The 25,855-nt window shown below is 40.5% G+C and overlaps 4 protein-coding genes across 4 annotated transcripts; all 4 read right to left on the bottom strand.

Annotated features, from left to right (window-relative positions):
- Window positions 1-1,308: 1,308 nt before the first annotated feature.
- On the bottom strand, window positions 1,309-4,705 carry LOC104096933 (extensin-2-like). The gene is made up of 3 exons (XM_070181973.1): window positions 3,397-4,705; window positions 1,742-3,120; window positions 1,309-1,634 (listed from the first exon to the last, which is right to left on the bottom strand). The coding sequence occupies exons 1-2, from the start codon at window positions 4,685-4,687 to the stop codon at window positions 1,781-1,783; spliced, it is 2,631 nt and encodes an 876-aa protein (XP_070038074.1). The 5' UTR covers window positions 4,688-4,705; the 3' UTR covers window positions 1,309-1,634; window positions 1,742-1,780.
- Window positions 4,706-7,351: 2,646 nt separating this feature from the next.
- Window positions 7,352-10,818, bottom strand: LOC104094473 (extensin-2-like). The gene is made up of 3 exons (XM_070181974.1): window positions 9,426-10,818; window positions 7,785-9,151; window positions 7,352-7,677 (listed from the first exon to the last, which is right to left on the bottom strand). The coding sequence occupies exons 1-2, from the start codon at window positions 10,720-10,722 to the stop codon at window positions 7,824-7,826; spliced, it is 2,625 nt and encodes an 874-aa protein (XP_070038075.1). The 5' UTR covers window positions 10,723-10,818; the 3' UTR covers window positions 7,352-7,677; window positions 7,785-7,823.
- A 5,559-nt stretch (window positions 10,819-16,377) lies between these two features.
- LOC138897003 (uncharacterized) lies at window positions 16,378-19,886 on the bottom strand. The gene is made up of 2 exons (XM_070182954.1): window positions 19,239-19,886; window positions 16,378-16,437 (listed from the first exon to the last, which is right to left on the bottom strand). The coding sequence occupies exons 1-2, from the start codon at window positions 19,884-19,886 to the stop codon at window positions 16,378-16,380; spliced, it is 708 nt and encodes a 235-aa protein (XP_070039055.1).
- A 787-nt stretch (window positions 19,887-20,673) lies between these two features.
- LOC138897004 (uncharacterized) lies at window positions 20,674-25,282 on the bottom strand. Its single transcript, XM_070182955.1, has 5 exons — window positions 25,009-25,282; window positions 24,480-24,849; window positions 21,693-24,017; window positions 21,254-21,504; window positions 20,674-20,810 (listed from the first exon to the last, which is right to left on the bottom strand). Exons 1-5 carry the CDS (start codon window positions 25,280-25,282, stop codon window positions 20,674-20,676), a joined length of 3,357 nt encoding a protein of 1,118 aa, XP_070039056.1.
- Window positions 25,283-25,855: the final 573 nt, after the last annotated feature.

A 25,855-nucleotide genomic window follows, 5' to 3' on the forward strand; every position in this document is an offset into this window, starting at 1 on the left:
TTCAAGGTAGAGCTGCTTGGTCGTCGCAGTCCCTTGGAGTCTTTTCATTTCATTGTACTGTTAATTTTTAATCAAACAGTATTGTATATTCGGACCTCGTGATCATTCCATGTATTCAGTTAGAGTTCGTGACTCAGTACTACCAGTCTTGAGAGGTTGTATATTCATATTTGTTCCGCTGTTAGTTTTGATTACTTATTTAATTTTTTTTTTTTAAAATGGCTTCAAAATATAATTGAAATCGGCTTACCTAGTCTTAGAGACTAGGTGCCATCACGATGCCTGTGGTGGGATTTTGGGTCGTGACAAACATTTCCATCGGATGAAAGAACAACTTAAGTGTTCAAAGGCTTATCAATCATTCATCATTGTCAGAAAGAATATCATTTGATCTCATCTCTTTTCGGGTGACTCACACGTTTTATTTAATTAAATGTCATTTATTATTTTTTATTACTATTTAATATCATATTCTATTTTTTTGGATTATTGAATACTGTTATTATTGCTTATATTCGTTGCCATCCAGACAAATGCACTAGTTATTTGTCACAACACCAATAGATTATCTTTAGGATATTATTTTTAACCAAGATTAACTCATCTTTATATAAATCTAATTGGTTGAACCGAGATCTATAATTTTGGTCAAACAGTATAGCATTTGGTTTGATTTTGCTCCTCCTTATACATAATACACGCATAAAAATCATTCGATTCGACAGAACCCGCATTGAATAAGCTAGCTTCACACATGTTCCTACATAACTAATACTCCTCTACATAATCCCTGCGTAACTCATCTCCAAACCAAACGCCCCCTTAATTAGTGTATGTAAACTAATTAGGTCAAGTCTGCTCAATTTCAAGGAATATTAAACTACGTACTTTGTCTAGTGTTCAGGTAGTTTATTGGAAAATCTACACAATATAGTTGTAAAATATAATTTTAGTATATTAATGTTAATCAAATGCCAACTTTGAACAGATAATGCTATAATCATCAGATGATCATTCGTCAACTTGTAAACATAAAGTTTACATACTTTCAAACAACAATGAGACAATTCAATACTACAGAATCTCATAGGAATAATATAATGGATTTTGCTTTATTTAAAAAATCTTAAATATTAAAAGTACACGAGAGGTACGTGTATTACTTATATATGTCTTGAACTTCTTTTACCTTAAAACTATTTTAAAGATCTTAAAATAATTATTGGTATTTTCATTTTTTATATATAAGGATAAGATTTATTTATTTGTTTACCGAGTGGAAAAAGCAAAAAGAAAAAACAGAGAAAATAACGAAATTGATCTTCTTATTGATTTGTGCACAAAGTACACCGAGGTATTACAAGAAAACAACTTGCAATAACTAATAGGAAATGAATAAAACGAGGACATCCTCAATACAACAATAAATTACGAAAAAACAAACTCTATCTATGAAGAATCAAAGTTATTGTAGCCTTGTCCACGTGAATGCACTAGAGAACAATGTGCAATAAGAATCAATCCTTCAACTGAAAAATTGAATATCTTATTCCATAAATTAATTGCTTTGTGCCATTGATGTTTGAATCTTTTGCTCAAGAAGCCAGCATTTATTTTGTCCTTCAAATTAAAATCTGAAAACAAACAATGAAATATAAGATTAGAACTTAATTCAAAGAAAAGAAAAATCAAAAGTTGATTTCATATGGAAAAGAAATATTCAATTTAAACGGCTACTCACTTGATTGATTATGGAGAATGGCTGAGCTCCTAGAAATATTTAGTAGTGGATTGGAGGTGGCGGAGAAGCATAAATGTATACTGGCGGAGGTGGTGATTTCACGGGTGGAGGAGGTGAGCTGTAGTAATAGGGAGGAGGAGGAGACTTTACTGGTGGAGGTGGAGAGTGGTAATAGTATGGAGGTGGAGGAGAAGACGACGGTGGAGGAAGGGACTTGTAGTAATAGGGTGGTGGCGGTGATGGAGATGGCGGTGGTGGAGACTTGTAATAATAGGGTGATGGCGGTGATGGCGATGGAGGTGGTAGTGATTTATAGTAATAGGGTGGTGGAGGAGATGGTGATGGTGGTGGAGGAGACTTGTAGTAATAGGTCGGGGGTGGTGATGGAGATGGTGGAGGAGGAGACTTATAGTAATAAGGTGGGGGTGGTGATGGGGAAGGTGGTGGTGGTGACTTATAGTAGTACGGTGGTGGGGGTGATGGTGATGGGGGTGGTGGCGACTTGTAGTAATATGGAGGAGGAGGAGAATGTGATGGCGGTGGAGGAGATTTATAATAGTAAGGAGGTGGAGGTGATGGCGATGGGGGTGGTGGTGATTTATAATAGTATACATGTGCAGGTTTTGGTGATGGTGGAGGTGGAGACTTGTAATAATAAGGTGGGGGTGGTGATGGGGATGGCGGTGGTGGTGACTTATAGTAGTATGGTGGTGGAGGTGATGGTGATGGGGGTGGTGGCGACTTGTAGTAATATGGAGGAGGAGGAGAAGGTGATGGTGGTGGAGGGGATTTATAATAGTAAGGAGGTGAAGGCGATGAAGATGGAGGTGGTGGTGATTTATAATAGTATACAGGGACATGTTTTGGTGATGGTGGAGGTGGAGACTTGTAGTAATAAGGAGATGGTGGAGACTTAGTTGGTGGCGGCGAAGATTTGTAAACGTATGTCGGAGTTGGGGGAGGTGGTGACTTGTAAACATATGTTGGTGATGGAGGAGGTGGTGACTTGTAAATATAAGTCGGCGATGGAGGTGGAGGAGATTTGTAGTAGTATGGAATAGGCGTAGGCATAGGTTTTGTGCATTTGGCATAAGGTGTCTTAGAGCCATAAGCAAATGGTTTTGCATAAAGTACAACTTCATAATGGTTCTTTGACTTCACTTTAAGGTTAGCACCCTTTACTCCCCAATGAAGATTTGTAGGAATGTCACAATTTGAATCCTTTGGAGCACTGTGTAGTTTAGCCTTGCAAGCCTTTGCTCCATATTTGGCATATTCAAATCCTTTAACAGTAATACTGAATTTGCCGTTGATCTTTGTGGTACCATAACTCACAATTTTCTTGTCACCAGTCTTACAAGTTACCTTAACAATGGCACCTAATTCATGTAAAAAAAAAGAATAATATATTAATAAACACTAAAATAATTAAGCATCTAACATATATTTCCCGACCTTAGAACCAAAATTTATTTTTCATAATATAAAACTAACTCTTCGATCACATGATAAAAACTAATTTTTTCTAACTTTACTTAATTATTCTTATTCCTTTTTATTAATAAAGCAACAAAAAGGAAAATATATAGTTAAATAAATTTTTGATGATAAGTTAAAAGTAAATAAAGAGAGTGGGCATGGTATAAAAACGGTACCTGTTAGGTGTTTCTTGTCATGAGACTTTTCTGGGTATTTTAAATTATAGCATCTAAAACAGTAGACTTTTCCGACAACCTTGACCACCAAATGATGATGTGGAGGATAGTAATGAGTAGGTGGTGGCGGTGAAGTGTAATAGTATGATGGGGGAGAAGACTTCTTTGGTGGTGGTGGGGAGGTGTAGTAGTATGGAGTTGGAGGTGACTTTACTGGTGGTGGTGAGGAAGAGTAGTGGTATGGTGGCGGTGGTGATTTCTTTGGTGGTGGTGGAGAAGAGTAGTAATATGGTGGAGGAGGTGATTTCTTGGGTGGTGGTGGTGAGGAATAGTAATATGGTGGAGGAGGAGACTTAACTGGTGGCGGTGGGGAACTATAGTGATATGGGGGAGGAGGTGATTTCTTGGGTGGTGGTGGTGAGGAATAGTAATATGGTGGAGGAGGAGACTTAACTGGTGGTGGTGGGGAAGTATAGTGATATGGTGGCGGGGGTGATTTCTTTGGTGGTGGCGGTGAGGAATAATAATATGGTGGAAGAGGAGACTTTACTGGTGGTGGTGGAGAACTGTAATAGTATGGGGGAGGAGGTGACTTAGCAGGTGGTGGTGGAGACTTATAGTAGTATGGTGATGGTGGTGGTGGTGATGGAGGAGGCGGAGACTTGTAATAGTAAGGTGGCGGAGGTGAAGGTGAAGGAGTTGGTGGAGATTTATAGTAGTATGGTGGAGGAGGTAAAGGAGAAGGTGGTGGTGGAGACTTAAAATAGTAAGGTGGAGGTGGTGATGGCAAGGGTGGTGGCGGAGATTTATAATAATATGGTGGTGAAGGTGATGGTGAAGGTGGAGGTGGCGACTTATAATAATATAGAGGTGGTGACGAAGGTGATGGTGGAGGAGGAGATTTGTACACATACGGGGGCGGGGGAGATGGCGAAGGAGGAGGTGGTGATTTATACACATAAGGCAGTGGGGGTGAAGGTGATGGAGGTGGAGGAGACTTATACACATATGGTGGCGGGGGAGATGGCGAAGGAGGAGGTGGTGATTTATACACATATGGTGGCGGGGGAGAAGGTGATGGAGGAGGTGGAGATTTGTACACATAAGGTGGTGGCAGAGAAGAAGATGGAGGTGGTGGTGACTTGTACTCGTATACTGGAGGTGGTGGAGAAGAATATATATAAGGATCTGCTGACACTACATTAGCAACCGCCAATATGGCCAATGCCACTAAGATTTGTGGCAAATATCGACGACCCTTGGCGGGGCCGCCACCGTGAAACCGACTCATTTTGCCGGAAAATTGCTGCACTAGCCTCCCAAATATGGCTAGTGAAATCTCGAAAAACTTTGAAGGGGTAGAAGAAGAAAGGAAGTAGTGTTGAAAGCTGATGCCTTAAAGGGATTCAGTGGCCAATGTATTTATAGTAACGTCCCTAGGGAAGTAATTGCTTGTAAAGAGCTGTTTAAAGGACCAATTCAATTGGTCTGATTGATAACCAAAGACTAAAAATTATTAACAACTCTTAACAGCTGGATCTACCAATTATCATCTTATTAATTAAAGTCCATTTCTGGATCACTTTGAATATTTCCATAGTTTCTTTTTAGCAAGTAGTACCTGCTACACAGAAAATGGAGGAAAGCCAAGTGATTGCTATTTTTAAATATTTCCACCCTCTTGGCATTTTGGTTTTCATGAACACTGAGATATCATACAATTATTGGTCGTTTTGTGAGTTTCCTTGTTATTTCTATATACAGCTCTAACTAGTGTAATCTAATAAGTAAGGTATGGAGGACAGTATGTACCGAGACCTTACCCTACCTTGGGAAAGTAGAGAGACTATTTTCAATAGACCTTCGGCTCAATGAAAGATAAAAAAAAGAAATCGTAAACAACAAGTAGTAACACCAGCAATCCAACAAAAAAATCGAAGCGAAAGAAACATCAAATAGTTATAGAAATCTATTTATAACAAAATACAAGACAAACACTGCTACTACTGGTACGAATAAGGAAAACACTCGACTACCTAGCCTTCTATCTTAGTTTTCGACCTCCACACCTTCCTATCAATTTGGATGTGAAGAAGGAAAATTAAACAATGCATGTTTTCTTGTAATATTAAGAATTTTTTCCCCTTCATTTTCATCAAGCAAAGTAAAATACTACTAAGTACTTTTCTTTTGCATGGAATTTTTGTTTTAGGGTCACCGGTGATGGCTAAAGAAATTACTTGTTGCCAACTGGAAATGAACATTTTATTTAATATTGATATGTTTCAGCAGTTAATACCGTGTCAGAAGAACCTTCTAATTTGTAGATTCATATGTTAGTTTTTAGTTTTTTTTGGCCAAAATTCCTATCTTAAATAAGAGAATGATTGTTTGTGAGAAACTAGATGAGTTTTTAAAGTCCTATTTTGAGGTAACTAACGTGATTTCATAATGAGTTTAACTTATATGAATATACAGTGTTTAATAAAATTTTATATTGACATAGTATATTTGCGCATTGTAGCAATAACTTGTTTTATTTTCAAGACTATAAATCTACCTTGTATGGAGAGGGTTTTTTTCTTTTGTTTTTGTTTGGTATCTCATGACTCGATGTTCCGGTGAGCTCGACTAATCCGGATTTAAATTGTAAAGTCCCAAATTTTGGGTAAAACACTCTCTACATGTGAGTTTATTTTCCGAGCTCGAATTCAAGACCTATAATTAAAGAGAGAGGATATTTTACTTAAGAATAGAAGGCACTTTATTTTCCACCCCATCACAACCGTGGATAATTATGGAAAGTTACTGGTAGAAAAGTGAAACCAATACTCCTATTAAGTATTATGTGGATATTATTTTCTCACAAGTGGGGTTCACGTATACCCTTTGACCGTTAGGTCAATACTGAATTAAAAATAATTATTATTTAAATTTCACGTGGTAACTTCTTATTGACCAAAATTAAAATATCTAACCCATAAGAAAGGCCCATCCATATCTAACATTTTTTGTACTAACCCACTTTAAACACTAACCCGATTCGAACAAAAAGTTCAACTAAAAAAAAGAGGCCCCACTTCTATTAAACTCCGTAGAACAAAAGCTCCATGGAAGTTGCAGCAAATATATAGACGCAAACTTACTATGTGGTTTTTTTTTTTTCTATTTATGGCATCCAGTTCAATTTGCATGATAGACACAAATTACATTATATTCAAGATGAGTTTAATTTAATCATTTTCACATAACAGAATGATCTCAAAGTGATTGTTTGGAAGATATCATAAACCGTTGGACTACCCCTAGTTTTCCGTCCCACATTATTGTCAAAAAATTCATTGGCTCATTCATGCTAGGCTTTTCTTGTTTGTTTAATTTTTTCATGAACCTTTATTTAATGATAATGTTATACATGAGATTAATCAAGAAAATGAACACATGTAAATCCATGGTTTAGATGGAAGTGGGGCGTCATTTTTTTATTTAAACTTTTTATTCGGGTCAGATTAATGTTTGGGGTGGATAAGTCCGAAAAACGGGTAGATATGGGTGGGTCTTTCTAATAGGTTAGATGTTTTAATTTCGACGAATAAGAAGTTGCCACATGAAATTTAAATAATTATTTTTAAATTCAGCATTGACCTAACGGTTAAAGGGTATAAGTGAACAAAAAAGGTGGATGGAAGATATTTTTAGCCCAATAAGTGAATGGGGGAGGTATTTTTTGACCTTTTTCAATAGTTTCACTAGCATTTTTGACCCTTCCCGAATATAAAAAGTACACGAGAGGTACGTGTATTACTTATATATGTCTTGAACTTCTTTTACCTTAAAACTATTAAAGGTCTTAAAATAATTATTGGTATTTTCATTTTCAATTTTTTTTATATAAGGATAAGACTTATTTATTTGTTTACCGAGTGGAAAAAGCAAAAAGAAAAAACAGTGAATATAACGAAATTGATCTTCTTATTGATTTGTGCACAAAGTACACCAAGGTATTACAAGAAAACAACTTGCAATAACTAATAGGAAATGAATAAAACGAGGACATCCTCAATACAACAATAAATTACGAAAAAACAAACTCTATCTATGAAGAATCAAAGTTATTGTAGCCTTTTCCACGTGGATGCACTAGAGAACAATGTGCAATAAGAATCAATCCTTCAACTGAAAAATTGAATATCTTATTCCATAAATTAATTGCTTTGTGCCATTGATGTTTGAATCTTTTGCTCAAGAAGCCAGCATTTATTTTGTCCTTCAAATTAAAATCTGAAAACAAACAATGAAATATAAGATTAGAACTTAATTCAAAGAAAAGGAAAAGAAAAAGTTGATTTCATATGGAAAAGAAATACTCAATTTAAACGGCTACTCACTTGATTGATTATGGAGAATGGCTGAGCTCCTAGAAATATTTAGTAGTGCATTGGAGGTGGCGGAGAAGCATAAATGTATACTGGCGGAGGTGGTGATTTCACGGGTGGAAGAGGTGAGCTGTAGTAATAGGGAGGAGGAGGAGACTTTACTGGTGGAGGTGAAGAGTGGTAATAGTATGGAGGTGGAGGAGAAGACGACGGTGGAGGAGGGGACTTGTAGTAATAGGGTGGTGGCGGTGATGGAGATGGTGGTGGTGGAGACTTGTAATAATAGGGTGGTGGCGGTGATGGCGATGGAGGTGGTGGTGATTTATAGTAATAGGGTGGTGGAGGAGATGGTGATGGTGGTGGAGGAGACTTGTAGTAATAGGTCGGGGGTGGTGATGGAGATGGTGGAGGAGGAGACTTATAGTAATAAGGTGGGGGTGGTGATGGGGAAGATGGTGGTGGTGACTTATAGTAGTACGGTAGTGGGGGTGATGGTGATGGGGATGGTGGCGACTTGTAGTAATATAGAGGAGGAGGAGAATGTGATGGCGGTGGAGGAGATTTGTAATAGTAAGGAAATGGAGGTGACGGCGATGGGGGTGGTGGTAATTTATAATAGTATACATGTGCAGGTTTTGGTGATGGTGGAGGTGGAGACTTGTAATAATAAGGTGGGGGTGGTGATGGGGATGGCGGTGGTAGTGACTTATAGTAGTATGGTGGTGGAGGTGATGGCGATAGGGGTGGTGGCGACTTGTAGTAATATGGAGGAGGAGGAGAAGATGATGGTGGTGGAGGGGATTTATAATAGTAAGGAGGTGGAGGCGGTGGTGATTTATAATAGTATACAGGGGCAGGTTTTGGTGATGGTGGAGGTGGAGACTTGTAGTAGTAATAAGGAGATGGTGGAGACTTAGTTGGTGGTGGCGAAGATTTGTAAACGTATGTCGGGGTTGGGGGAGGTGGTGACTTGTAAACATATGTTGGTGATGGAGGAGGTGGTGACTTGTAAATATAAGTCGGCGATGGAGGTGGAGGAGATTTGTAGTAGTATGGAGTAGGCGTAGGCATAGGTTTTGTGCATTTTGCATAAGGTGTCTTAGAGCCATAAGCAAATGGTTTTGCATAAAGTACAACTTCATAATGGTTCTTTGACTTCACTTTAAGGTTAGCACCTTTTACTCCCCAATGAAGATTTGTAGGAATGTCACAATTTGAATCCTTTGGAGCATTGTGTAGTTTAGCCTTGCAAGCCTTTGCTCCGTATTTGGCATATTCAAATCCTTTAACAGTAATGTTGAATTTGCCGTTGATCTTTGTGGTACCATAACTCACAATATTCTTGTCACCAGCCTTACAAGTTACCTTAACAACGGCACCTAATTCATGTAAAAAAAGAATAATATATTAATAAACAATAAAATAATTAAGCATCTAACATATATTTCCCGACCTTAGAACCAAAATTTATTTTTCATAATATAAAACTAACTCTTCGATCACATGTTAAAAACTATTTTTTTCTAACTTTACTTAATTATTCTTATTCCTTTTTATTAATAAAGCAACAAAAAGGAAAATATATAGTTAAATAATTTTTTGATTATAAGTTAAAAGTAAATAAAGAGAGTGGGCATGGTATAAAAATGGTACCTTTTAGGTGTTTCTTGTTATGAGACTTTTCTGGGTATTTTAAATCATAGCATCTAAAACAATAGACCTTTCCGACAACCTTGACCACCAAATGATGATGTGGAGGATAGTAATGAGTAGGTGGTGGCGGTGAAGTGTAATAGTATGATGGGGGAGAAGACTTCTTTGGTGGTGGTGGGGAGGTGTAGTAGTATGGAGTTGGAGGTGACTTTACTGGTGGTGGTGGGGAAGAGTAGTGGTATGGTGGCGGTGGTGATTTATTTGGTGGTGGTGGAGAAGAGTAGTAATATGGTGGAGGAGGTGATTTCTTGGGTGGTGGTGGTGAGAAATAGTAATATGGTGGAGGAGGAGACTTAACTGGTGGCGGTGGGGAACTATAGTGATATGGGGGAGGAGGTGATTTCTTGGGTGGTGGTGGTGAGGAATAGTAATATGGTGGAGGAGGAGACTTAACTGGTGGTGGTGGGGAAGTATAGTGATATGGTGGCGGGGGTGATTTCTTTGGTGGTGGCGGTGAGGAATAATAATATGGTGGAGGAGGAGACTTTACTGATGGTGGTGGAGAACTGTAATAGTATGGGGGAGGAGGTGACTTAGCAGGTGGTGGTGGAGACTTATAGTAGTATGGTGATGGTGGTGGTGGTGATGGAGGAGGCGGAGACTTGTAATAGTAAGGTGGCGGAGGTGAAGGTGAAGGTGAAGGAGTTGGTGGAGATTTATAGTAGTATGGTGGAGGAGGTGAAGGAGAAGGTGGTGGTGGAGACTTATAATAGTAAGGTGGAGGTGGTGATGGCAAGGGTGGTGGCGGAGATTTATAATAATATGGTGGTGGAGGTGATGGTGAAGGTGGAGGTGGCGACTTATAATAATATAGAGGTGGTGGCGAATGTGATGGTGGAGGAGGAGATTTGTACACATACGGGGGCGGGGGAGATGGCGAAGGAGGAGGTGGTGATTTATACACATAAGGCAGTGGGGGTGAAGGTGATGGAGGTGGAGGAGACTTATACACATATGGTGGCGGGGGAGATGGCGAAGGAGGAGGTGGTGATTTATACACATATGGTGGCGGGGGAGAAGGTGATGGAGGAGGTGTAGATTTGTACACATAAGGTGGTGGCGGAGAAGGAGACGGAGGTGGTGGTGACTTGTACTCGTATGCTGGAGGTGGTGGAGAAGAATATATATAAGGATCTGCTGACACTACATTAGCAACCGCCAATATGGCCAATGCCACTAAGATTTGTGGCAAATATCGACGACCCTTGGCGGGGCCGCCACCGTGAAACCGACTCATTTTGCCGGAAAGTTTCTGCACTAGCCTCCCAAATATGGCTAGTGAAATCTCGAAAAACTTTGAAGGGGTAGAAGAAGAAAGGAAGTAGTGTTGAAAGGTGATGCCTTAAAAGGGATTCAGTGGCCAATGTATTTATAGTAACGTTCCTAGGGAAGTAATTGCTTGTAAAGAGCTGTTTAAAGGACCAATTCAATTGGTCTGATTGATAATCAAAGACTAAAAATTATTAACAACTCTTAACAGCGGGATCTTCCAATTATCATCTTATGAATTAAAGTCCATTTCTCGATCACTTTGAATATTTCCATAGTTTCTTTTTAGCAAGTAGTTGTTACCTGCTACACAGAAAATGGAGGAAAGAGTGATTGCTATTTTTAAATATTTACACACTCTTGGCATTTTGGTTTTCATGAACACTGAGATATCATACAGTTATTGGTCGTTTTGTGAGTTTCCTTGTTATTTCTATATACAGCTCTAACTAGTAGAGTACTTTGGTTGACTTTCGATTTATTACAACAACAACAAACCTAGTGTAATCTCATAAGTAGAGTATGGATGACAGTGTGTGTCACACCTCCTTTTTCCCGAGGGGGAGATTGAGGAGTTTTTCCAATTAAAGTGACATTAATCGAAATGAGATTATTTATTTATTTCAGAGTCGCCACTTGGAATAATTTATGGTGTCCCAAGTCACCGGTTTATTTTAAATCCCAAATCGAGGAAATTGACTCTTATTTATGGTCTGCGAACACAGAAAACCGGGTAAGGAATTTTGTTAACCCGGGAGAAGGTGTGAGGCACTCCTGAGTTCCGTGGTTTTAGCACGGTCGCTCAACTATTAATAATTGGCCTAATTATCTGATTTATTACATATTTAAAGCCTATTGTGCATTTTTACTTTTTAACCGCTTTTAATTATTTATGAAATTATTTCTGGAACAAGTCACGATGTCGTACACTTGTCATTTTGGCACACATTGTGAATCACGTCACATGAAACGCACCCGCGACTTACAACATGTTTATTTTTATTATTATTTGAAGTTATGGTCGAGTCACGTGAAACGCACACTCGAATTGGGGAATTGTGTATCATGACTATGTCATGGGAACCGTACCCATAGTCACGATGATTTATTAATCGCGCCTAAAGCAACTAGCGCGTGTTCGTGAGTTATTCAACTTTTCCTAAAATTTGCGATTTTCATGTGAAAGTATATAACTATAGGGTTATTTGGAGATAAAGTACACCAACCAGGGTAAATTTGGAAGCTGACATACGTGGGCTGTCAGAATATTGAAGACTTAAGAATCTTTCTTCGATTGAATTAACCTAATGAGTGGGTTGCTTTCTTATCTATTTCAATGAGAATTCTTCTCAAGATAACATTACCGTGGATTAAGATCAATCGGCCTCCAACATTTTCAAACACAAACAAAATTGGGTTTAGAAATGCAGCCTAAGACGTGATAGCCTTTTAGAAATGGCCAAAATCCATCCGGGGCCTAGGAATGGCTCTCTCATGTCTATTTCCTTTCAAACCAAAGGTCAATTAAGCCACACATGGAGAAGGAAAATCACGAAATGCATGAAAGTCAATACAAACAAAAGCTAAACCCAATGCATAATATTTCAATTCTGTCAAAACACATAGCCAAAGAGATTACATCTATTGTATTATGGCCTTAGATTACATGAATTACAGCAGTAGCTAATCTAAGACACTTGCCAAATTAGTTTGCTGTCCAAAGTGTTAGAATCACAGTTTTCTCACTACTTGGGGCTAACTTCGCATTACAAGCATATACAAGGAAAGATGACAGAATCACAAACTGAATTCAACATAAACTCATGTAATTTTAACAAAACAAGTTAAGTAAACTCAGAAATCAATAGGCCAAATGACATATCCAGGATCCAAATCAGAAAAATCTGGGTATATGAATAAATGGAGGGGGGGGGTCTGTTCTCTATAGAGAAATTTAGCCACTTAAGAGAGATAATCATACGACTCACCATACGACAGCCGAAAAATAATGAGCTAAACATGAAACATATTCAACGTGGTATTGCTCAAGATCCGAGATAACTCAGAGACTGGACTCAATCATATCCAAGCAAATAGAATCAAAACAAAAATGACGCAAACTTTGGTGAAGAAACATAACAGGAAGAGGGATGAACATTCATATAAAGAATCAAGTCATTTTACAGTAATAACCTATTATAATATGCTAGTTCAGAATGAACAATAGAAACATGTCGATAAGAGAAATCCAAATCTACGGCATGACTGTTGAAAATAACCCCATTCATTTAAAGTTCAAAAATATTCAAGACATCATTATATACGCCAAGATATAGAAATAAGAGAAAATAAGCAAATAACGCCAACATTCATGACACAGAATCTGCAGAAAAGAAGGATAGAATTCGAAATGTGACCTCTTAAATGATAAGCAGAACTACAATGAAGAAAATGACGTCCGAACAAGGACTTCAGCAAAAACCTTCTTGAGCAGCAGCGAACTCAACAACTTCCCAATCGAACTCCAGTTTTCAACTCAAAATCCAGATTGGAAAAGAAGGGACGGAATTTTTTTTCGAATTTTTAGACAGTAATTGAAATAAAATGGAAAAGAAGAAGACTGAACATGTTTTTTTTTGTATTTTTTTTTGTTCTGAAACTAAACAAAATAATCAAAAAGAAGATCCACCGCTAAGAAGGAAAAGAACGTTTTTAAAACCCTAGCTTTTCTTTCCGATTTTTCTCTTTGAAAAATTTTTGTTCCCAAAAAAAGAGACCCCTAAGAAATCCCTTAACCTCCCTATATATACCCAAACCAGAAATTTTCATACCTATTTTCTTCAAGTTGTGCCCTAAAATTCCTCTTTCCGTCTGAAAAATCCGCGAGAATCCGATTCTCTTTCTTGTGAACCAAATCGGACAAATGGAGGTCTAGGATCTTGAATCTCTCAGATCCTACGACCACCATTCATCCGAGATTGTTCTCAATACAAAAAGCGTATAAAGCCTAAGGGAGAGAAGAATCTTTTCTGTCAGAGGTCGTTACGGGACGGGTGACGTGGAGGAGGGAGGGTGAAGGAACCACGTGCGTGAGTTGGAGGGAGAGTGAACTCGCTTGAGTTCAAGCGAGTTCGGTCGACGGAGGAAGAGAAAAAGAGGTGGGCGCCGCTTAGCTCTGAATTTAGGTTTAGGGTTCTGGGGGGGAGGCATTATAATGGCCCTTTTATATGGGGGGTGAGAGTGGACTGCACCCGTTGGATGGAGAGGGATTGAATGGTCGAGATCGATCCGTCCAAAACGACGTCGTTCGCACTTAGTTGTGAGACTGGACCGGGTGAGGGGTTGGGCCTGGCGGAATTCAGGTGGTTGTTTGGGCCAAATTGTTTTGGCCAAGATTTAAACCCAAACCGAATTTCCTTCTCTTTTCTTTTTCTTGATTTTGAATTCTAATTGATTAATTAAAACCTAAATTAAGTCTTAAATTAATCTAATTTGTAGAAATAATCCTAGTTAGCTATTTTACCATAATTAATTAATTTAGACTAATGAAGGAAAAATTACTTAATTTGCAATTAAAAGCTAAAAATTCAAAAATGACCCATATTTTGTGATTTTCTGTTTAATAATGCAATTAACTTATGTAATTAAATCCTAAGTGCAATTAAGACCTAAAATGTTATGCATGAAATACTTTAGACTTTTTGGTATTTTCTCATGATTTAAAAATGTTAAATATGCAAATAAATGCAAGCAACAATTAACCAAAAATCCCTACAAATTGTGTAAAACCTAAAACAATTAAGAAACTCTCTATTTGTGAATTTTTGTAGGAATATTTTAGTCGGGCAAAAATCATGTGCTCACAGCTGCCCCTCTTTTCTTGGAAACACGAAGAGTTTTCGGGCAAAGATACATTGAGCAAACACGAGCGATTTTTGACCGCTTGCATACTCCATAGAAGCATTTTGAAAGCGTTTGACCGAACCTTGCTTCCGAGGTTGCCTACATATCCTCGGCTATGGAGGAATCAGGTCAGTGTAGTTCTGGAAATTTTGGTAGCTGGAATTACCGAGAAGCTGTGTTTCACTGTTGCTGCTGCTGCTGCTCTTTCTTGCTGAGCTCCTTATTACACCAAAGTCAAAATGAAAAAGAAACTAAGTAAGCCTATCAGCTACGAGTTACAAGATTCCTATCTATGAGTCTTCTGAAGCTTGATCTTGAATCTTGAATGGTTATTCATGCGGACTTTTGACTTGAACCTTGATGTTTGCTAGCTGCAGGTGCTAGTTCTCTCTTCTTCAGCTTTTCGGATCAAGACGGGACATGCAAAGCTTGTGACTTCAGCCATGTCTTGAGCAGTTCACATCTTTCATCGGCTTCTGCATTTTGGATTCACCCTTTTTCTTTTATTCTGGATTGAGACTTCTTCCTTTGGTTATCTCGGACTGTCAGCTCGCATTCTTGAGGCGAACTTTTGCTACTTCTAACTTGAATTGAATTCTTAAGTGACTTCCCTCGTTCTCCAGGTGGGCGCCTGATGACTTTAAACTGAAATGAATTCCCTCGTTCTCCAGGTGGGCGCCTGATGACCTAAAAACTTGAAATATATTCCCTCATTCTCCAGGTGGGCGCCTGATGACTTAAAAACTTTGAAATAAATTCCCTCATTCTCCAGATGGGCGCCTGATGACCTAAAAACTTGAAATATATTCCCTCATTCTCCAGGTGGGCGCCTGATGACTTAAAAACTTGAAATAAATTCCCTCATTCTCCAGGTGGGCGCCTGATGACTTAAAAACTTGAGATAAATTCCCTCATTCTCCAGGTGGGCGCCTGATGACTTAAAAACTTAAAATAAATTTCCTCATTCTCCAGGTGGGCGCCTGATGACCTAAAAACTTGAAATATATTCCTCATTCTCTAGGTGGGCGCCTGATGACTTAAAAACTTAAAATAAATTCCCTCATTCTCCAGGTGGGCGCCTGATGACCTAAAAACTTGAAATATATTCCCTCATTCTCCAGGTGGGCGCCTGATGACTTAGAAACTTGAAATAAATTCCCTCATTCTCCAGGTGGGCGCCTGATGACTTAAAAACTCGAAATAAATTCCCTCATTCTCCAGGTGGGCGCCTGATGTTGACTTAAAGCTAAAATGAATTCCCTCATTCTCCAGGTGGGCGCCTGATGCTGACTTAAAACTTGAAATAAATTCCCTCATTTTTCAGGTGGGTGCCTGCTGACTTAAAACTGAAATGAATTCCCTCGTTCTCCAGGTGGGCACCTGATGCTGACTTAAGACTTGAAATAAATTCCCTCATTTTCCAGGTGGGTGCCTGCTGACTTAAAACTGAAATGAATTCCCTCGTTCTCCAGGTGGGCGCCTGCAATCATGACAACACAGACAAAATAGAGAAAAGTTTTTGCCCCAGTTTGTACCAGGAACATTCATTGATTGTTAGTTGCATCCCATTATCCAGGAGGGTCCTGAAAACTTAAAACTAGATCCCATTATCCAGGAGGGTCCTGAAAATTTGAAATTAAATCCCATTATCCAGGAGGGTCCTGAAAAGTTAAAATTAACTCCCATTATCCAGGAGGGTCCCGGAAACTTAAAACTGAACTTATCTTGAACATGCTTTCTCATGGAGGACTCTTGGCAAAGCAAACAAGATTTCTTGCCCCTGCTTGAAACAAAGAAAATTTTGTCAGTTTGAAACTGTGGCAGTTAGTTTGTGGCATCCTTGCTGAAGGTGTCTACTTCTGTCACTATCCCGCTTCATTCTGATTAGCTGCTTCGGGCTACAAAGAATTGTTTGACCTTTCAATCGGACCTCGAACACAAAATCTCTGAATGACTTGAATCCCTTACACTCAACTCGCCGTATGGTACTTTCATTCTGACAACTGTCGAACCTTTGCATTTCCTACAAATTCACGAATCACTTGACCACCTGAACTTCAGTTACCACCGCACTGCTAATTCTACATCATATCACTTGGGATGTGCCTGGCCGAATTTCTCTTAGTGCAAATAAAAAGCTGGTAATGGGCTTTGAAGTCCTTTCTTGCTTGCTTAACAACAGACTAATTTGACTGAGACTTAGAAAAATAGACCCAAAAGAAACGAAGCGAAGTGACTTCGAGAATTAGGAATAAAATAAAAGAAAAAAATAGAGATGACTATTTGAAGAAAAATGGAAAAGAGACTTATCTGAATGAAGCAACTAGCTCCAATGATCATGACATGCATTTCGGACTGATCAGCCTAATCCATCCAACTAATCACATTTCAGTTCATGCCATGTCTTCATACTTCAAAACCGGGTTTTCCATAATTCAATTTCTTTGTAAAGTCATGAACCTGATTCAGCTTGTAATGCCCCGAGGGGTTTTCACCAGCAAACCTCTCTCATTTGCTCCTCTCTCAACTCATTGTCGCCTTACAGTGCCCGTAAGGATTTTTACCAATAAGACTCTCTCATTTGAATTTTCTCTCAACTCGTCATCGCCCTATGGTGCTTGTGAGGGTTTTCACCAATAAGACTCTCTCATTTGAATTTTCTCTTGACTCACCATCGCCCTATGGTGCCCGTGAGGGTTTTCACCAATAAGACTCTCTCATTTATTCATTTTTCCTTGTGCCCATGAACCAAGGTGTTACCCGTGATGTAAATCGCACCTCTATCTCATTTGGCTTGGCATCCTCAAAGTTGATCAGAAGGTCTTTCTTTGGACTGTAGTGTAGGGTTTGGACAGGGTTAGAAAGAAAGGGTAGCATGCGGGCTCAAAATAATTCAAGATGAAGGGGTTCAAAATTACAACTTTTGGAATCAGATCTTTTTACAAAACTAAAACTTCTGCCCCAGTTTCTTCGAATCTGGGGAATTTTGGATTTTTATTTTGATGGGACCGAACCGTGTAAGGATGCCTACGTATCCTTAAAAGGAATCAGGTCGAACGTAGTTCAAACATAAGAGTTTTATTTTTGTTACTTTGCTTTTCTTTTTCTCCTTTCTTTTCTTTTTCTTTCTTTGCTTTTCTCTTTTCCTTCTTTTTTTCTTCTTCTTCTTCTTTTTTTTTTCCTCTTTTTTATTCTTTTATATTTCTAGCACTTCTTCTGATTCCAAAAGAGGGGTATGAAAGAAAATAAATAAGGCTCAAAAAGGTGTAACAAATGATAAAAGTGTTTGGGATAGCAGAATAAAATACCTTCGTCATTCCAACTTTGAACGTGTCTAGTACAAAATGCGATTGAAGATGAGCAAAGAAATCATACATAATATCTCTTGACTGCATCAGAATTGATAGCCATATCCACACATTTACCTTCTATGTCTGTTAAATACAAAGCGTCATTGGGCAACACCTTTGTCACAATGAAAGGCCCCTTCCAGTTTGGGGCGAACTTGCCTTTAGCTTCAGCCTGATGTGGAAGGATGCGTTTCAATACCAGCTGACCCACTTCAAATTTTCGGGGCCTAACCTTCTTGTTGTATGCTCTTGCCATTCTTTTTTGATACAATTGACCATGACATACTGCTGCCAATCTTTTTTCATCAATCAAACTCAATTGCTCTAGCCGGGTTTTGACCCACTCATCATTATCAATTTCAGTTTCAACAACGAACCGCAGGGATGGAATCTCAACTTCCGCAAGTATCACTACCTCGGTTCCATATACCAGCAAATAGGGGGTTGCACCTATTGAAGTGCGGACAGTAGTGCGATAACCTAGCAAAGCAAACGGTAACTTTTCATGCCATTGCCTCGAACCTTGCACCATTTTACGAAGTATCTTCTTTATGTTCTTGTTAGCAGCCTCAACAGCTCCGTTTGCCTTAGGACGATATGGAGTGGAGTTTCGATGCGTAATCTTGAACTGTTGGCATACCTCTTTCATCAAATGACTGTTGAGGTTAGCAGCATTATCTGTGATGATTACCTTGGGAATTCCGAACCGGCAAATGATGTTTGAATGAACAAAATCTACCACTGCCTTCTTGGTCACGGACTTGAAAGTTACAGCTTCGACCCACTTGGTAAAGTAATCAATGGCCACCAGAATAAACCTATGCCCGTTTGACGCTGCCGGCTCAATCGGTCCAATGACATCCATGCCCCAAGCAACAAAGGGCCAAGGTGCCGACATTGTGTGCAGCTCAGATGGCGGGGAATGAATCAAATCACCGTGCACCTGGCATTGATGACATTTGCGAACAAAGCTGATGCAATCACGTTCCATGGTGAGCCAATAATAACCTGCTCGAAGAATCTTCTTCGCCAAGACATACCCACTCATATGTGGCCCGCAAACCCCGGAATGCACTTCGGCCATGATAGTCGAGGCTTGTTTAGCATCTATACACCTTAGTAATCCTAGATCTGGAGTTCTCTTGTACAATATTCCCCCACTTAAGAAAAATCCACTAGCCAGACGTCGAATGGTTCTCTTTTGATCGCCTGTGGCATGTGTCGGATATACCCCTGATTTGATGTATTCCTTGACATCATGGAACCAAGGCTCACCATCAAGTTCCTCCTCAACTACATTGCAATAGGCATGCTGATCACGGATTTGGATTTGCAGAGGGTCGACATAAATCTCATCTGGATGGTGTAACATTGATGCCAGAGTAGCTAAGGCGTCGACAATCTCATTATGAATCCTGGGAATATGCCTGAATTCTACCGACCTGAATCGTTCACAAAGATCATGCAGACATTGTCGATACGGTATGAGCTTCAAATCACGGGTCTCCCATTCTCCCTGAATCTGGTGAACCAGCAAATCTGAGTCTCCCAAAACCAATATTTCTTGAACTCCCATATCTATAGCTAGCCTCAAACCCAGAATGCATGCCTCATATTCAGCCATGTTGTTAGTGCAATAAAATCGAAGTCGAACTATTACAGGGTAGTGATGCCTTGTTTCAGAAATGAGTACAGCCCCTATTCCGTCACCTTTCATGTTAGCAGCTCCATCAAAGAAGAGTTTCCAACCTGGCTTTTCATCATGATCAACCCCGTCAACATACATCACTTCTTCATCAGGAAAATAAGTGTTCAGTGGCTCATATACTTCATCCACTGGATTCTCGGCCAAGTGATCGGCTAGGGCTTGGGCTTTCATCGCGGTTTGAGTCACATAGATGATGTCAAATTTTGTGAGTAAAATCTGCCACTTTGCCAACCTCCCTGTGGGCATAGGCTTCTGAAAGATATACCTTAGAGGATCCATGCGAGAAATGAGGTAAGTAGTGTAGGATGACAGATAATGCTTCAACTTTTGCGCCACCCAAGTCAGGGCGCAACACGTCCTTTCAAGAAGAATATACTTAACCTCATAAGGAGTGAACTTCTTGCTGAGGTAATAAATGGCTTGCTCTTTCTTGCCCGTGATGTCGTGTTGACCCAACACACAACCAAAAGAATTATCCGTGACTGTCAAATAGAGGATTAAAGGTCTCCCAGGTTCTGGCGGGACCAACACAGGGGGGTTCAGCAGGTAATTCTTGATCTTATCAAATGCTTCCTGACACTCATCGGTCCACTTAACCGCAGCATTCTTCTTTAGTAACTTAAATATGGGCTCACAAGTCGTCGTGAGTTGAGCAATAAACATGCTGATGTAGTTTAACCTCCCGAGCAGGCTCATCACCTCAGTTTTATTCTTTGGTGGTGGTAGTTCTTGGATGGCCTTAATCTTTGATGGATCCAACTCGATGCCGCGTCGACTGACTATGAATCCCAACAGTTTCCCCGACGGGACACCAAATGCACATTTCGCCGGATTGAGCTTGAGGTTGTACCTGCGGAGCCTTTGGAAAAACTTTCTCAAATCCCCAACATGGTCGGACTGCTTCTTTGACTTTATGATCACATCATCTACATAAACCTCAATTTCCTTGTGTATCATGTCATGAAATATAGTAGTCATTGCCCTCATGTAAGTTGCCCCAGCATTCTTTAAACCGAATGGCATTACCCGGTAGCAATACGTCCCCCATGGCGTGATGAATGCTGTCTTTTCTGCGTCTTCCTCGTCCATCAGGATCTGATGATATCCCGCATAACAATCCACGAAAGACCCGATCTCGTGCTTGGCACAATTATCAATCAGAATGTGGATATTCGGCAATGGAAAGTTATCCTTTGGACTTGCCTTGTTGAGATCACGATAATCAACACACACCCTCGTCTTACCATCCTTCTTTGGTACTGGTACCACATTAGCTAACCAAGTGGGATACTGAGTGACCCGAATGACCTTTGCCTCCAGTTGCTTTGTGATTTCTTCTTTAATCTTCACACTCATATCAGTATTGAACTTTCTTAACTTTTGCTTGACAGGAGGGAATGTAGGGTCGGTTGACAATTTATGAGCTACCAAATCAGTACTCAAGCCCGGCATGTCGTCATACGACCATGCAAAGACATCTTTGTATGCAAATAGTGTTTTGATTATTTCTTCCTTGATTTGCGGTTCCAGATGCACACTTATCTTGGTTTCTCTGACATTATTTTGATCCCCTAAATTGATTGCTTCGGTTTCATTCAAATTAGGCTTGGGTTTTTCTTCGAAGTGTTTTAGTTCTCTACTGACTTCCTCAAATGCCGCCTCTTCATCGTATTCTGTTTCATCATCACCCTCTACTTCTTGGATCGTTATTTCAGAATTAGATTGGCTTTTAAGATTTGGCTGAAAATTCCTCATACATGTCATGTCATTGAAACCAGCATAAAAGGAACTGTACAGAAAGAAAAGCAAAAACAAAAATGAAACGCTATCAGGATTAATGGAAAAACTGGAAATTGTATTTCATTGAAAATAAAAGGATAGAAGGGTTTGTACATTGAAACAAGCAAAAACTAAGAAAAATCTGGGTTACAACCCTGGAATAACCCAGATGACAGAAAGGAAAACAAAGCAAACTACCAAAACTCCTTCCGGATGGGGAGAGGAGTAGCTTTCCAATTGCTAAGCTTCACGTTTGGCCCGACAAACTGCACATCGGCATTACTGGAACCTTCCCCAATTTCGACCATATTGACCTCATCAAACAGACTCTGGAACCTCTTGATCAAATCTTCATCAAAGTCGACCACAAGTTTTGGGACCACTGACATTGGGCGTTTGGCGACCCCTGACTTGACGAAAGACTTGGAGATATGCGGAACAGGTTTAGGGAGTGACCATGCCTTTCCTTTCAAACTTTTAGCCCTTTTCACGTCTTTCCCTGTGAGTGTGAATCCCAAACCAAATGTACCAAAACTTTCACGTGGGCACAACGGGTGCACGATACCTTGCAGAGATGAACCCAGACCTTTGCCCGGTAGAAAACCATTCTTCAACATTTCATTTGCTACCATGACGGACGCGGATGGTATCTTCGGACCTGGAGTGCATTTCCCTTCGGGAATTTTCTCGACAGACACTGTTTCGAACATTTGGTAAACCCAAGGCCCTTTGTCATCTTCAACTTCAATAAATGGAACGATTGTGTCGTTGTAAGCAGATAAGTTCTCATCACCGTGGACAACTATTTCCTGCCTGTCCCATTCGAACTTTACCATTTGATGCAGAGAAGACGGGATTGCCTTGGCTGCATGTATCCAGGGCCTGCCCAACAGCAAGTTGTAGGAGACAGTCACATCTAGCACTTGGAACTCCATAGTGAACTCAACTAGCCCTATTGACAATTTGAGCATTATATCACTGACAGAATCTTTCCCTCCTCCATCGAAACCTCGAACGCATACATTATTAGTGTGGATCATTTCAGTGCCAATTTTCAACTTTTGCAAAGTGGACAGAGGGCAGATATTTGCACTGGAACCGTTATCCACCAGTACCCTTGAGACAACAGAATCCTCGCACTTTACTGTGAGATAAAGAGCTCGATTGTGTTCTGTACCCTCTATAGGAAGTTCATCATCTGAGAAAGTGATCCTGTTTGCCTCAAAAATCTTGTTAGCAATCTTTTCCAAGTGGTTCACCGTGATCTTGTCAGGAACATGGGCCTCATTCAAAATCTTCATCAAGGCTTTGCGGTGTTCATCTGAATGTATCAGCAAAGACAAAAGAGAGATCTGAGCTGGTGTCTTCCTCAACTGTTCTACAATGGAATAGTCTTGCATTTTCATCTTTTTCAGGAATTCCTCGGCCTCTTCCTCGGTGACCGGCTTTTTTACTGGGATGTGGCCGTCCTTGAATGGCTTGGTTTTCCTCAGTTCTTCTGGGGCAAAACATCTCCCAGAACGAGTTAGTCCTCCGGTTTCATTGATTTCTTCTTCTACTTCTTTCCCTTTGTATGTTATTACCACCTGTTTGTAATTCCATGGGACGGCCTTTGTGTCAACCATCGGTAACTGGGTTACTGGCTTAATGATAACGGGGGTAACACGAACCCCTTCCACGATTATGACCGGCTTGCCCGGGACCCCTGGCACGATCACTTTTTGCCTTTCCTGGTTCGCTTCAACATCAACCGGAGGCCCTTTCACAACCAATATAGAAGGCTTCACATTGAGCGTGCTTGGCTTCTCTGACACCCCTTTAATCGTCAAGGATATTGCTTTTGCAGGATCTAGAGCTTTGATTGGATTACTCTCGCTAGCCCGGATCATCATGACAGACTTGGAAGAGTTTTTGGGCTCCCCATCCTTATGAACTATCTCGATCATGTGTGTCTCTGCATGGGCCGGCAAAGGATTTTGGTTGATGTTTGGCGCCTCCGGGCTCTGGACCACAATTTGATTTGTATCAATGAGCTCTTGGATCGCCCTCTTCAAATGCCAGCACTTCTCTGTGTCGTGCCCCGGGGCATCAGAACAATATGCGCATCTGAGGGAATAGTCAAGGTTCCTTGGAGGCGGATTTGGTATCTTGGGCTCAATCGGCCTCAAAACGTCCAACTGCCTCAACCTCTGAAACAAACTGGTATAGGACTCTCCAAGAGGGGTGAAGGTTTCTTTTCGTTGTTGCCTCTCTTTTCTGTAATCTGGCTTCGGTCGAAAACTTGGACCAATAGGGTTTTGGTATGGTTGTGGGGGTGTATAAAGATTTTGTGGAGTTGGAGCATGCCATTGCGGGTAAGGAGGGGGTTGAGCATATGACTGTGCGTGGTGAACATGGTATTGGGGTAGCTCGACAGAATATCGAGGGTCTTGTGGCGGGAGATAGTGCTGAGATGGATTATATGGAGCTTGGGTGTAGGCTTGAGGTTGGGGTCGAGTTTGGGTGTACTGGTGAGGCGGACCCCTTGGGCCACGCCATGATCCAGAGACAAACATAGCGACATCTTCTTTCTTCTTTTTGCCTAACAGGCTTCCGGTGCCACTTTGAATTGCCTGTGTGGTCGCTTTTATGGCAGAGTAGCTCATGATCTTGCTTGACTTGAGTCCCTCTTCCACCATTCCTCCCATCTTTACCACATCGTTGAAGGACTTACCTATGGCTGAGATCAAATGGCCAAAGTAAGTGGGCTCTAGGGCTTGAAGAAAGTACTCGACCATCTCATCTTCCTCCATTGGAGGGTAGGCTCGTGCAGCTTGTTCTCTCCATCTGAAACCATATTCCCTAAAGCTTTCATTGGGCCTCTTCTCTACCTTGGTCAAAGATAGGCGATCCGGGATAATGTCTATATTGTACTGAAAGTGCCGAGCAAAAGCCTGAGCCAAGTCATCCCATGTGTACCACCTGCTAGTGTCTTGGCGGGTGTACCATTCTAAAGCTGCCCCACTCAGACTCTGACTGAAATATGCTATTAATAATTCATCTTTCCCACTGGCGCCTCTCATATTGCTGCAGAAGCCTCTCAAATGGGCCACGGGATCTCCATGTCCATCGTACGGGTCAAACTTGGGCATCTTGAACCCAGCGGGCAGTTGAACATCCAGAAATAGGCATAAATCCTTGTAAGCCACACTTACTTGGCTTCTTATCCCTTGTATGTTCTTCAAAGATTGCTCTAGGCTCTTCACTTTCCTGAACATCTCGTCCTGCTCCACATTCCGGGATGGTTTCTCAGTTTCGACAAGAGGTTCAAAGCGAGGGGCATGGGAATAAGGATCCGCGACTTTGAAAGTTGGTTCTGGAACATAATATTAGGTATCTGGAGCTTGGAATGCGGGTTCACTAGAAGATCTGTGAAGGGTAGCTCGCGGAGGGGCTACGAAAATAGGAGCGGATGTCGGAGCAGGGTATGCGGTTGTTTTGGCTGGTGGAGCATGAAAGGTTTGGGACGAGGTGCCAGGGTAGTGGTGATAAGGGGTAAAGCCTGGTGCGTGCTGAGGGGAAAGATCAATGGTAATGGGATCTTGGGCTTGTGACAGTGGTGGGATGAAAACGGGATTTTCTGGGTAGTTAGCGGGGAATGAAGGTGGAGGATGCCCCCTGACCCAGGCTTGATGCATTTCTGCCATTTGATGCTTCAACCTGTAGACCTCCTCTTTCAATTCAGACTCCGATTCTACAATCTCCCTTGGCGGGTCGACAACACCCGTGTCCAATTCTTTGCTAGTCATGACTGCCTTGCACTTTGATCTGGTGTTATAAGGGTGACTTGCCAGGATGCCAACAAACTAACCACCTAAAACAAAACCTGTCTATGCGCACACAAAAACTTGGTCAGTTTTAAAAGCAATTTACAGATAGTTAATCGCACATTGGGTATGCAATGCACCTGAGCAGTTTAACGTTCCTAGATGCTTTGCGACGGCTCGTATGATTCATCCCGGCTTTTCCAAATTCTCCAAATCCTGACTTTTCCCTCTCACCTCCTGCTGTGTTTCGCTCTTTTAATTCTTATTCTTTCCTCTTTTTTTTAGTTTGGCCCCTCTTTTCTTTCTTCCTCTCTCTTCTTTTTCCCTCTCTTCTTTTAAGAATATGATCGCATCTTATGGGGATTGCCTACGTATCATGACGCCGCATGAATCAGATTATTACGTAGTTCAGAGCAATAGATGCAAAATAATTTATTTCATTAATAAAAGACAATCTTTTTGGATTTTCTATTACAAGGACTAAAGTAGAGATGACTGCAAAAAAGGAAAATCTACAGACTCGGCATAAAGTAATAGACAACTTTGACAAAGGCA

This window comes from Nicotiana tomentosiformis, chromosome 8, assembly GCF_000390325.3.
Source record: "Nicotiana tomentosiformis chromosome 8, ASM39032v3, whole genome shotgun sequence".
NCBI lineage: Eukaryota > Viridiplantae > Streptophyta > Magnoliopsida > Solanales > Solanaceae > Nicotiana > Nicotiana tomentosiformis.

Bases quoted from the DNA above. Each gene is read 5' to 3' on its own strand.
- LOC104094473 (XM_070181974.1), bottom strand. From the start codon at position 10,722: ATGAGTCGGTTTCACGGTGGCGGCCCCGCCAAGGGTCGTCGATATTTG. The intron at 9,152-9,425 runs GTACCATTTTTA...TACATGAATTAG, and splicing joins TAACAAGAAACACCTAAAAG to GTGCCGTTGTTAAGGTAACT.
- LOC138897004 (XM_070182955.1), bottom strand. From the start codon at position 25,282: ATGACTAGCAAAGAATTGGACACGGGTGTTGTCGACCCGCCAAGGGAG. The intron at 24,018-24,479 runs GTACACCCGCCA...GCGTGGCCCAAG, and splicing joins AGTGGGGCAGCTTTAGAATG to GGGTCCGCCTCACCAGTACA. The intron at 21,505-21,692 runs GTAGTTTGCTTT...CTTTCTGTACAG, and splicing joins CCCATCCGGAAGGAGTTTTG to TTCCTTTTATGCTGGTTTCA.
- LOC104096933 (XM_070181973.1), bottom strand. From the start codon at position 4,687: ATGAGTCGGTTTCACGGTGGCGGCCCCGCCAAGGGTCGTCGATATTTG. The intron at 3,121-3,396 runs GTACCGTTTTTA...TACATGAATTAG, and splicing joins TGACAAGAAACACCTAACAG to GTGCCATTGTTAAGGTAACT.
- LOC138897003 (XM_070182954.1), bottom strand. From the start codon at position 19,886: ATGAAAGCCCAAGCCCTAGCCGATCACTTGGCCGAGAATCCAGTGGAT. The intron at 16,438-19,238 runs GTATATCCGACA...TGTTTCAAGCAG, and splicing joins AGGAATACATCAAATCAGGG to GGGCAAGAAATCTTGTTTGC.